Source organism: Spinacia oleracea, chromosome 1, assembly GCF_020520425.1.
Source record: "Spinacia oleracea cultivar Varoflay chromosome 1, BTI_SOV_V1, whole genome shotgun sequence".
Classification (NCBI taxonomy): Eukaryota; Viridiplantae; Streptophyta; class Magnoliopsida; order Caryophyllales; family Amaranthaceae; genus Spinacia; species Spinacia oleracea.
The window spans coordinates 114,887,075-114,899,579 of record NC_079487.1 but is presented as its reverse complement, the minus strand read 5'-3'; the positions used below and the strand labels follow the sequence as shown (position 1 = coordinate 114,899,579).

At 41.5% G+C, this 12,505-nt stretch overlaps 1 protein-coding gene across 1 annotated transcript; it reads left to right on the top strand.

The window, feature by feature from the left end:
* Positions 1-6,215: 6,215 nt before the first annotated feature.
* Positions 6,216-12,376, top strand: LOC110786884 (ubiquitin receptor RAD23d). The gene is made up of 12 exons (XM_021991463.2): positions 6,216-6,458; positions 7,491-7,652; positions 8,616-8,678; positions 9,327-9,391; positions 9,519-9,572; positions 9,680-9,857; positions 10,526-10,720; positions 10,829-10,897; positions 10,982-11,029; positions 11,112-11,218; positions 11,321-11,399; positions 12,024-12,376. The coding sequence occupies exons 1-12, from the start codon at positions 6,393-6,395 to the stop codon at positions 12,159-12,161; spliced, it is 1,224 nt and encodes a 407-aa protein (XP_021847155.1). The 5' UTR covers positions 6,216-6,392; the 3' UTR covers positions 12,162-12,376.
* The last annotated feature ends 129 nt before the right edge of the window (positions 12,377-12,505 follow it).

Below are 12,505 nucleotides of genomic sequence, written 5' to 3'. Positions count from 1 at the left end.
AGCCACCACCCAAAAATAACTAAATGCGGAGTGAGTAGCTGCTAAAAGGCACAAACATACGCCTCAGACGGCGCAGCCAAGACGACAATAACGTTCTTGAAACAGTTAACACACGGCAAAAGACAAAGTGCCACAAACAGCTAAAAGGTACCAAAAAAGGAAATTGTTTATAAGTTACATCCGCTAAATGATATTCAAAAGCTACCAACAGACATTAACAAGTATGAGGCCGGAAAAAACTGTTGGAAGAACCACAAGAAGAGCCTGGTGATGACTGCCAAGACCGTCAAGCTGAGTAGTCTGCATCACTCCAGTAAGCAGACTCGGGAATCTCCCTGTCGGGCAGAAGGCGAGGGTCAGCATTCTGAATGACGATGTCTGGGAAGGTCTGGGTCTCCATGCCAGTCGGATCAATATGGCCACCCTCTTCATAGGATCCCTCCACCTTACCCCAGGCATCCTCAGTCAACGTCAAGGCTTTGACGGCACAACGATGAGCTGCAGTCCACCCACCATTGTAGCGCCCCTTCATCTCCTCGCAGTAGAAGTCAGACTTCATGAATTTCTGCACAGCCTTCAGCGCCACAGCCTTGCGATCATCCTTAGCAGCTTTCTCAGCATCTTGGGCCGCCTGCAGCGCCGCATCCAGCTTGATCTGCAGCTCAGCCGTCTTCTGCTCTTCGGCCGTCAACTTGGCTGGAAGAAGCTCTAGTTCAGCCTTCCTATTGCCTGCGGCAATAACATCCAGCTCAAGTCTCGCAATCTCCTTCCGGCAGTCACCTTCAGTCCTGACCGATTCAGCAAGGTCCGTCTGAAGCTTCTCTTTCTCAGCTTGCGATCGTTTTAAACGACGCTGATAGCTCCGATAGCACTCCACAAGCTCGGTAGCAGATTGCGTCACCTGAGGAAAGTAAAATCGCTCAGAGCCGAAAATAAAAGCAAGTATAAAAAACAAGCAAGTCAAAGAGGGAAGTAAAATACCGAGTACAGGTCATGCATCAACTGTGCAGCCGGCGTCTCAATCTCCTGGGGCGTACCGTCGGCGGGTGTAACAACTTGGCGCAGAGACCGGTAGCCCAGTGTACCTCCGTCTTTAGGACGGTCAAAAAGGATAGACTCACCCCTCAGAACATCATTCTGCGGCTGCCAGTGCTCTTCAGCATGACCGGGAGCAGCGGCTAGACCGGCAAGAATATCCGGAGATAGCACAACAGTTTTGTCCTCGATGAACCCCCCAGAACGAACTATAACCCCATACTTAGAGGCCGAGCTGGCAGACCGGTTCATGGAAGGGCTATGCCTCGACACAGGCGCAGGATGGATCGGGTCGCTAATCAAATCGCTCAACACCTGCTTCCGGTTCAATTTGGACAAAAGGTCAGCATCCAAAATCTCAACCGACTGAGCAGGCTGTTCAGAAATCTTCTTTCCAGCGCCAGATGTCTGCAAGGGCTTGTCGACGCTGGCGTAGACGTCTTTCACCTTCTCCTGCGCTGTCTTCGCAGCGTCATTTTTTGACCGTTTGGGACATCTGGCCTTCGCCTGGCTGGAAGACCTCTTCCGAGTAGCATGTCCCCCCCGACCGGTAGGAAGAGAAGCAAACCTGCCAGTAGTCATTTCGTCTTGGGCTGAGGATGTAGCCTGGTCAGCTGCCGGAACCTTTGTTCGAACAACGCGAGGAACAACACCTCGGTCCACAACGGCAGAAGGAGTCACAAAGCTGGCTGACCGACCACGACAAGCTTTCGCGCAGAAAGTAGAAACAGTGTAATATTTCTCAGCAGGACCCGCCGGACACTGTTCAGCAACCCTCCAATTCTTGTCAAGGCCGAGTGAAGCCTTGTTTAAAAGATGGTGCCCTAAGAAAAATAATATAAATAAATAAATAAATGAACGAGGAAGTCAGAATTTTTTTTTAACAAACGCAACACGACACAACAGAGATCCAAGAAATATAAACAAATACAGCAGATAACGAGTGCAGGCAAACAACTGCATTTACCAAGGGGATGTGTAGGTGCAAGACCGACTGCGCCCAAAGCGGCAGGACTAAGAATATAACCGGCAGGAGGAAGCCAAAAAGCCGGCAAGGTTTTAGGCTTAGACAGCCCAACGTCAACATAGTCAACCAGCAGCCTGTCGTACGCACGTTGCTCTCGGGGCCCAAGGTCGGCTTGGTCAAATTGTTCCATCCTAGGTTTAGGCTGGTAGAATGTACGCCGAAGGGGGTAATCTTCGGGAACAGCCATGAAATAGAAGTGGTCCTTCCAGTCCTTGCAGCTGGAGAGCCGGGGGCTCACAGTCTGACGCTGACTCTTGGTAAAGATCGTCCACCAGCCGGTATCTTTCCCATCACGCTTCAGCCAGTGCAGTTTTTTGAAAAGGTTGAGGGTCAAGGGCCACTGTTTGAATGAAAATAACCAAGTGTACGCAACCAGATTGCGAATAACTATGGGCGATAATTGAACGAGGCCGACATTCCAGGCCCGCAGAACCTTCTCAATGAACGGGTGCAAGGGAAAGCGCAACCCATAGTCGAACATCTTCGTGTATACAACAACATGACCTACGGGACAGTCGGCCACCGTTTGCTCTTCTTTCGGCACAGTCAACTTGTAGCCCTCAGGTAAACCCAAAAAGCGACCACCAACCTCAGAATGCCGGTTGGCAACGGCCTCTTTTACAAAGTCACTATCTATCTCAGTGGTGAGGGCAGCAGAATCATTAGGAGGAGGGGCCGGAACCAAGAACGCGACAGCCTCACCTTCGAAATTCAAATCGGCGTCCAAGGCCTCTTCTTCAAACACTTGCTGCAAAATCGCAGCATCCTCCTCATCTTCATCAGAGTCGGCAATGGGCGGCGCCCTTAGCCCGGGAGACCCAGACTCAGAAGACTCCAGTATGGAGTCGCCAGGGGTGGAAGGCACATCACCACTAACGGCGGCATCAACCTCACCCGCATCATGGACGGCAGGATCCTTCCCGGCCCGTCGATTACTTGTAGACGGTTCGGCGTCTGACGGCATGACCCTAGAAACATATATATTGCCGATGTTAGTACCGTACTCCCCAAGACCAGAGCCGCCAGGCTGAGTAAATTCCCGATAATCCCGCAAATGGTACCTAACCGAAATCGGATCTACGTCTAATATCGGCTCCCCAGCCGGCACGTTATGCTCATTCGGCCTAAGCTCTCTCTCCATTCGTGCCCGCAGGCCATGTAGCTGTTGTGAGCGAGTAAACTGAGCCGCAGTCATGGGTATAAAAGGGCCGGTAACAGGATTCCCACCCATAAACTCCGCAAAAGGAGGTGGCGTGTTCGATTTTACCCCCCACCCAGCATTCTTAGCATTACTACCGGCCGTATTCCCGTCCATATTTAGTTCTATACCAGAATCGCTACTTGTGTCTGACAGATCTATCACGTTACTAACCCCAACCCTACCAGTCATGTTTTGGCTACCCCCACTCAAAACGCATGCAAGCAAAGAACATAAACACCCGACAAAAAGAGAAAGTAAGACCAGAAACCGTACCTAATTCTGGAAATTCACTCTCAAACAGCTGCAAAGTCCCTCAAACAACCCAACTGAAAGAGCAACACGAGAAAATCAGACAGCCAAACCTTAACAAAACAGCAGACAACCTAAAAAAAAACCAGACTAAGTTCAAAACTTACCAAGAGAGACAACCAAACCCCAACGGAAAAGTACGGCAGGAAGAAACGGACAAAAATTAAGAGGAAAAACAAGAGAGAGAAAGCGAGCAAATTGGCAGCGCGGAAATTGGCAAAGGAAAATAAGAAAGAGCGGAAATGAAGAAAAAAAAAGAAGAAACGGTTATTTAAAAGAACGAAAGGAAGTTGAAACGACAAGAAGCAGATCTGGGCGGTTGAAAATATCACAACTCCCCACACTTGCCGGATGGCCGACACGTGTCCAAAACACTTTTCAAAATCTCCCGCCACGCGCATAAAGAAAAATGAACCGTCACCACGTGTCAGTCAAGGGGGCTAGTCAGCCTAATAAAGTCAAGGGGGCTAGTCAGCCTAATAAAGTCAAGGGGGCTAGTCAGCCTAATAAAGTCAAGGGGGCTAGTCAGCCTAAAAAGTCAAGGAGGCTAGTCAGCCTAAAAAGTCAAGGGGGCTAGTCAGCCTAATAAAGTCAAGGGGGCTAGTCAGCCTAAAAAGTCAAGGGGGCTAGTCAGCCTAGAAACTCAAGGGGACTAGTCATTCAAAGAAATCAAGGATAACAGTCAGCCAAGAGAATCAAACACAAACATGGGCAGCCGGCATACAAAAAACCTTCCACTTAAAGCAATCAATCCTTGTCCTAATGGGGGCTAGTCGTGACATCAGAACAAGTATTGAGCTAAAAACCGCACTGTAAAACAACCATCTACAGAACAATCACACCCGTGGGGTGTTGATCGTCCCCGAGGGGGCTAGTTGTATAGGGGGCTTACCCCAGCTTTCGCTTTTTTCTTTTTATCAGAGCAACTACAGACCGTAAAAACCAGCTGTAGTCACTCTGAGGGGGCTAGTTGTACGGGTAGCCCTACCGCCATAACAGCTGTAACATAGACATATACTCACAAGAAGCACCAAAGGTGCAGTCGGCATCCAGGGTTTACAAACCCAGTCGGCAGTTCTCTGACATCATCTGCCTATCAGAGCCGAAAGGGAGGATCCGGAACCAACGGGTAATAACCCGGGTCCTCCGTACAAATAACCCGTCTATATATACGGACCCCCATCAATGCCAAAGGTACGCAATTCCAATCCAATCATTCTTATGAGCATTTATTACAGAGCTACCAGCAAAATCTGACTTAAGCATCGGAGGGGTAATTCTCGGATCACCCCCGAGGCTAGTTAACGGCTTCACTGTGCAGGATCCAGTCAGCAACCTCAGTCGGGAGTCAGTCATCCTTTTCCTGTTCCGAGTCCGCCGCCGGAACACTATAAAACATTATTTTGAATATTAAAATCTCAACATTTACCTCAATCGCTACTACTTATGTAAAAGCTGAATAATTAATTGACATAATACTTTGTAGGTTTCGTACGACATAAAATTAGATCAATATCTGATCTGCACATTCTCATTATCTACACCTATTACTATATACTAAAAGAGACACCAGGAATGACACATGTCACTACCTGGTGCGATTTTTTCCCGTGATTTTTTTTTTTTTTTTAACTTTTTTAAAAGATTTTACTTTGCATTTTTTTAGGAAACTAAGATAAAAATGAAATAAAATATAATTGAATTACCATTGATAGAATATGCAGTTATTTTGTAAATATTATGTATTAATTAGATTCCTAATTAATAGCCTCATATCACGCTATTGTACAACAGATAGTTTGTATATATGTTGATGTCCTTCATGTACCGTCCCGCCACCAGATTGGTGATATTTTTACAAAAGGTCTTCCACGTGTACCTTTTAATGATTTTCCGGACAATCTTAGCGTACGACAATCTCCCACTTCGACTGCGGGGGTGTGATAGAATATGCAGTTATTTTGTAAATATTATGTATTAATTAGATTCCTAATTAATAGCCTCATATCACGCTATTGTACAACAGGTAGTTTGTATATATACTGACAATACACAATCAATGAAAATCAGGGGAATTATTTCTCACAACCACAAATGTAACTACGTAGTACATGATATATTATTGGAGGAAAGATGAATCAATATAATTTTCTCCTTTACAATTTGATTTTATTTATGTTGTTATAACTTTTAAATTAATTTATATAATATTGAAGAATTGATTTCTAATGTTAGTCTAATAACAATACACAGTGAGTATGGATGTTAATTAAAATAATAATAAGTGGTAAGTATACAACTATATAATCTTTAACTTTGTACTCCGTATTGTACTAATATGCATATTTAGCTTATTTTATACACTATAAGTTCATACTTTTGCATATATTCTTTTTACTTTCACGTTTTCCTTATATCACAAATCTTTTATTTAGATACTATTGAAATAATAAAATATTTTAGTAATAACCGTGCGTTGCACGGGACCTAACCTAGTTTCCTACTAAGATTAAACATGTGAAAACTGAATATTTTATCAACATAATACTTCATATGTATTTTTGGATTCAAAATAACCCTAAATACGGAGTATTAGGGTTTATCTTTAAATAAAATGAAGAATCCTGCTAGACAAGGCAAGTATCACCTAATCGCTATCCGGAGCGCAATTGACTTCACCGCCTACATAAATAATCAATTTAATAAATAACTCAAGAGAGAGAAATAAAAAAGGCGTTTCTATAACTCTTCCCCTCTTTTCTCAATCTCTCTCCTCCGGCGAGCGACGACGACGATAACGGAAGGATTTACTCGTCGAAAATGAAAATCTTCGTCAAAACTCTTAAGGGCACTAACTTTGAGATCGAAGCTGATTCCGATGATTCTGTAAATCCACTCACTTCGTTTTTTCCGTTTTTAATTTTGTTTTGATTGATTGATTATTTGTGAAAACCCTACTTAATTTTATCTGTTGCGTATGTCAATTTTATTTGTTTTGGATCCAATTTAGGGTTTAGATTATCTAATTCGTCAATTAGTGTTCGAATTCGTCAATTGAAGGGTTTCTTAATGTTTAGGGAATTAGGTTTTATTGAATTTTGGATTTATTTGTTGATTTGTTTGCTGTTTTTGTGATTGATTTGTTGAGTGTGAAAGTAGTTGATTATGTCTTATGAAATAGTATGCGATTATGTCTTAATTGAGAAGTGTCGGGTTATGGATTTCTGGGGAGGTTCTTGCGATTGTAAGTTTGTGAGAGGAATAGGGTTTAGAAGTGGAATGCCATGATGAAAGGAGAATTGTGTGTTTGATTTTGAATAACATAAGAGGAAGGGATTCATCGTTCAGACTTCAGAGAGAGAGGATATCGTGGCTAGATGAAGATGTATGTGCATGCATTCTGATTGGAGTGTTATCAAATACAAATTACGCAGTAGATTACTGGGCTGGAATTCTGGTGGTTTGTTTAGGAGAATGTGGCAATGTAGCAGGTAATGATACCAATGTAGGGTAAGCACTCACCAACCTGATTGTTTTCACAACCGTGGGCAGTATAGATTAAGCAGGTTCTTGGATATTGTGTTTGTATGTCTGGTGTTCAATAGTACTAGTCTAAATGATTGGATATTTCCTGCACTTGCTTTTTCTTGTATTTCTACATGTTAGAAATAATTTCTGAAGTATGGGAGGTAAGGATATTGAAGGTCCATGCGCGATGCTGTGATCCATCGAAGGGATTCCTTGCCAATTTTTTTTTCATTATTGTGATTTTTTTTTTTTTGATTATGTTTTAGTTTTCTACTTTTCTTATATACTTTTTATGGTGGTTGGATAAGCTGTGATGTCATTCTTTTTCTGAGCCCACCATTTTTTTTTTCTCTATTCCTGCTTGGTGTTGAACATTTATGCTGTGTATAGGTTGTGGATGTGAAGAAAAGTATTGAAAAATCGCAAGGTGCAGATGTCTATCCTGCTAGCCTACAAATGCTCATCTTTCAGGGGAAGGTTCTCAAAGATGCAACAACATTGGGAGAAAATGGTGTGGTTGATTGCAGTTTCCTGGTTGTTATGATAAGTAAGGTAGGTTTCTCACAGTTGTTGTTATAAATGCAGGTTGAATTAGTCTTGGAAATTGCTAGCAAGCTTCTATTTCATAAATGCAAACATAACAGGTTTTTCTGTTGAATACCATTAATACTCATTTATTCATCTTAAACTAGGTTTAGGTTATTTTAGGCCTCGTCAATGGTTAAGAGTGCTTTTAGCAACGTCCAAATGTTTGGATGTCAAACAGTTTTATATATTTTCTCTCTCCTAACTTCAAGCATTTGGTCTTCAAAAATGGTTTTCTTGAAGTCATTTTCTTTTTTTGGCTCCCGTCTCTCCCATCTCTCTTCTCTTTCATCTCTCTTATTTCTTTTCGATATTTTAATAGATTATCTCTCCTCAAGTCCAAGCATTTGGATGTTATTAAACATGCTAAGTATCGAGTGTTGGTATATGTTGCTTATGAATTAGTTGTTATTTTAGAAGTTCCTGATTTAAGCTGATAATAATCCCTCTGTAGTCCCTTTGCCCCAGTTTAAGGAGACTTAGGCTAGTGAAAAAAGTAGAAGAAAACGTGGTGGTATTCCCAACTTTAGAGAAAAAGAAGACAGGAAACTTGCAAAAAGTAGATGCTAATACTGGGCCTGTTCGTCACCAGAGTCAATTTTTATTTTTGATTTTAGTTTATTAAATTCATACATACCAGTACAAGTTATAAATCAGCTTTAAGAGTGTACCAATCATGTGTTTGTGTGTGTGGATCTCACAACTAAAAACTTCCATATTCGTGTTAAAATAAAACAACTGTAGTTTTAAAACAAAAATGGTAATGAGCCAGCCCTAAATCCGGGACATCTCAAATAGGAAGATGTTAATGTGGTATGGAATTATAGCTTGTCCATTCACAATCATCTTCTTCTTCTTCTTGCTTTGAAATTGTGTAGTTTGGAAATTAATTATTATTATTCTGTCTGTATTATTTTGGAATTATTGCAGAACAAGCCAGCTGCAGCTGGTGCTTCTTCTGTGTCTGCAGCACCTGCAGCACCAGCTAACCAGGTACAGTGGATTTCCATTTATTCGATGAACATAATTTCAATTTTACCGGATTAATACTGTAATTATTTTTTGATAAATCATGAGTCTTGACATGAAATTGCTACCCACCTCTTGTAGAAGGGCATTAATACTGTATTTGTAATGCTTCCTTTCTTTTGATTTGGTATCTCACACCCGTGTTGCATAAAAACGTGCATAGGAGCTAAATATTTTCATTTTCCTCCATATCGAGGTTTATTTTCTTGAGTGTTGCTGGTATAATGCCGTCTAAGTGATCTTGCTTTGATGTATATTAATGTCGTGGCAATTGTCAGAGCTCTCCACCTGTACAGATTAAACTGGAATTGCATGTTGAACGTTGTCAATCTTTAGTAAAGATGACAACTTGGCATGTAAAGGAATTTTCTGGGAAGCTTTACAAGTTTATATATTTATAGTGATTTCTTGGCATTCTTGGGTGTATGAAGGGTACATATAGTAATGTATTTTGTGAATAAGAATTTGTGTGCCTCTTATCCTAGCTTCCTTCCTAATTTGATGTTGTATAGGTGCGTCCCACTTACCTGTAGCTTGTGTGTTATCAGAATTTTTTATTCTTCATTTTTGCAGTTTCTCCAAAGAAATAACAATTACCTTCATTTTTTTTAGGCTCAGCCTCAGAGTTCGACAACGCCTGCAGCTGTTGCGCCAGCATCTGTTGCACCTCAAGCTCAGTAAGTTCTTGTAGTCATTGCCTTCTTTTCAGGTTTAGAAACCAATTGTTAGATTGAAAGTTGCTAGGATGGTATGATGCATGCTTTTGCGACATTTCTTAAAAATGCCTTTTTTTTGTTTTGCAAGGACGCAAACTGCTACAGAACCTGTTGTTGCTGCACCTGCTGCACCTGCGGCTTCGTAAGTTTTAACTCGTTTGATTACATTGTATCTGTAGTTGTGTTTTCCGTCAAATTATTGAAGTCCTGGAAATGGATTATGACTTCTTACTTAATTGCTATAAGCAGAGGTGACGAAAATGTGTATGGCCAAGCTGCGTCTAATTTGGTCGCAGGAAGCAGTTTAGAGACAACCATTCAGCAGATTCTAGATATGGGTGGAGGGAGTTGGGACAGGGATACAGTTGTTCGTGCTCTACGTGCTGCATACAACAACCCTGAGAGGGCTGTTGAATATTTGTACAATGTATGTCTATGTTCTACTGATGCTTTTTTCATGCTCCTCCGGTCCTCCCCCAACCCCAACCCCAACCTCCATCCCTCCCCCTCTTAATATACAAGCCCTGTCTACATTGTGCTTGGGATTATTTTTAGTTCCTGCCAATGTGTCTTGTACTGCGTGTTTTTTATGCGTTAATAAACGGTGGTAGACTGGTAGTGAGAATGAATTTGTATCATAGATTTTTTTGGAGAAGTCATATAACAGTGCCCATGGGTTAATGCTTATTCACCTCATACATCTCATTTTCTTCATAAATCTTTATACCAATGGGTAGGTGGTATTGGGTGGGAATGAAAATATATGATGAAAGACACTATATAGAGATGACACTGCATTAAGTTAATGGTTGTTTTTGCAAAATCATCTTGTTGCTTCATTTGACTTAAGTAGTGCCTAATTTCACTTAAATTGTTACTGTCCGATACTTCTTGAGAAATAACCTTCTAGTTTGACATTATGCTGTTAGCTGGTCTTTGTTACGAGATATTCTTCATCTACCGGAAGTTGTTTTTCTTAATGATGCAGAGCTGCTGCTATTACTTTTTTGTGTGATTTTATTGAACCAGAACCTTGGAAGCTTTTATGTTCCATTGATGATAAGCTTGGCTGTGATGTTGTATTAAAAATTTCAGGGAATTCCGGAGCAAGCTGAAGTTCCTCCTGTCGCGCGAACACCTGCTGCTGGTCCTACTGACTTGCAGGTTGACGATCCCCTTGTTCAGGCTCTGAATCCTCTTGCTGAGGCTGGGAATCCTCTTGCTCAGGCTCCTCAAGCAGCTGTACCAGCAACTGGTCCTAATGCAAGTCCATTAGATCTCTTTCCACAGGTAGCTGTCTGTTTTTGAGCATCTGCATACCTTGTTAGATGATACCAACACTTCTTGTCGTTCGAAGTACTTTCCTATCATTGGTAACCCTTATTGTTTTGCACCCAGGGCCTTCCTAACGTGGGTTCAACTGCTGGTGGTGCTAGCTCGTTGGATTTCCTCCGCAATAGTCAGCAGGTATGCGGAAATATTTGGGCATATTAATTCAGTCAGCCCGTTTATTCTGAATCATTATGTTATCTTTTTTTTCTTTTTTTTTAGTTTCAAGCATTGCGAGCTATGGTGCAAGCCAATCCCCAGATATTGCAGGTATGCTCATTTTGTCAGTTATGTATTTTCTCGTGGTATGCAATTTTTCTGAAGGTCTTATACGTCCTTTGATTGTGTTCAGCCTATGCTTCAAGAACTTGGGAAGCAGAATCCGCAACTAATGCGGCTCATTCAAGAACACCAGGCTGATTTTCTTCGCCTGATTAATGAACCTGTTGAAGGGGAAGGGTATTGTTGCATCACGTGTTGATTTTTTTTTTCATCATTTGTTAAACATATAGGTTAAGTGAATATCATTCTGATGACTTCATTTTGTCATGTTTGGAGTAGGAACCTACTCTCGCAGTTCGCCTCTGCAGTACCACCAACTGTATCTGTGACAACAGAGGAGCGTGAAGCCATAGGACGTGTATGTATTTCTTAATTTGATAAAATAAAAGTGGTCTATGCTTCATTAGGTGTAAAGGAAAATTGATTTTAGAAAATGCCAACCTTCTAGTTTTGTGAGTAGAATACTACTCGTATGGAAGAGATGGCTTGACAAGTTAAGAGGAATTTCAGCAACATAAGAAGGTGATAGTGTTTGGAAACGGCTCAATGTGGAAAGGTTATTCAATAATTTTGGTGCTCCCGTGAATTAAGCATTAAAAAAGTACAATTTTTTTTAATCCCACTTATTAAATGTTGATCCAGTGAAGTGGCACTTACATTTTTCAATCGTATTATCCTTTACTTCCCTCTACTGCTTTGTGTAATACTCCTCGCAGCAGGATGTTTTCCCCTCAGGCAGTCCCCCGTTCCTCCTATTCCACACCGGCCAGCTTCTTCTCCCTTTCTCTCTCTCTTTTCCACCCTCTCACTCTTTTGGTTGCTGGAGAATGTGATGTACTGTTTGACTTGTGATATGTGATGAAAAAGTGAATATTATTTTTTATAGGTTTTAATGATTTGAGTTGGCATGAAATACAATTGGTGTTAATTAATACTGTGTGACCGAGTCCTACTGATATTTGTTATATTTGGGTGGTGGCAGCTTGAAGGTATGGGCTTCAGACGGGCAACAGTCCTGCAAGTGTACTTCGCATGCAACAAGAACGAGGAGCTAGCTGCAAACTATCTTTTAGATCATATGGACGAGTTTGATAACGAGGAAGATGAAGGCCTTTCCTAAGGCTAATTGGGTTGATATCATCGCTCGGCACACTCCGTTTTTACTGCGTCCCAATAGAAGATTTTCGTTTATAATTGTCAGGCGCGTGAGACGGTTATTTGGATTAGTTTCAAACCTGGGATATATATATCGAATGGGCTAGATGTTAATTTGTTCAGTTTTATGTACAACTTAACCTTTTCATTTTCATTATCTCATAAAATATAGCTTAAGCATATCCAAGTGTTTAATCCCTTTGCGTGCTCACCTACCTTTCTCCAAGGTGTAGCCCGTGAATCATTCTTGGCTTCACCTTGTCAACCGTGGTTGGCATTTTCTATGGAATATCCTGAGTGCACAAGCTT

Excerpts from the sequence above, each read along its gene's own strand:
- LOC110786884 (XM_021991463.2), top strand. The coding sequence starts at position 6,393 with ATGAAAATCTTCGTCAAAACTCTTAAGGGCACTAACTTTGAGATCGAA. Across the intron at positions 7,653-8,615 it reads TGGTTGTTATGATAAGTAAG|AACAAGCCAGCTGCAGCTGG; the intron begins GTAGGTTTCTCA and ends GAATTATTGCAG. Across the intron at positions 10,898-10,981 it reads TCCTCCGCAATAGTCAGCAG|TTTCAAGCATTGCGAGCTAT; the intron begins GTATGCGGAAAT and ends CTTTTTTTTTAG.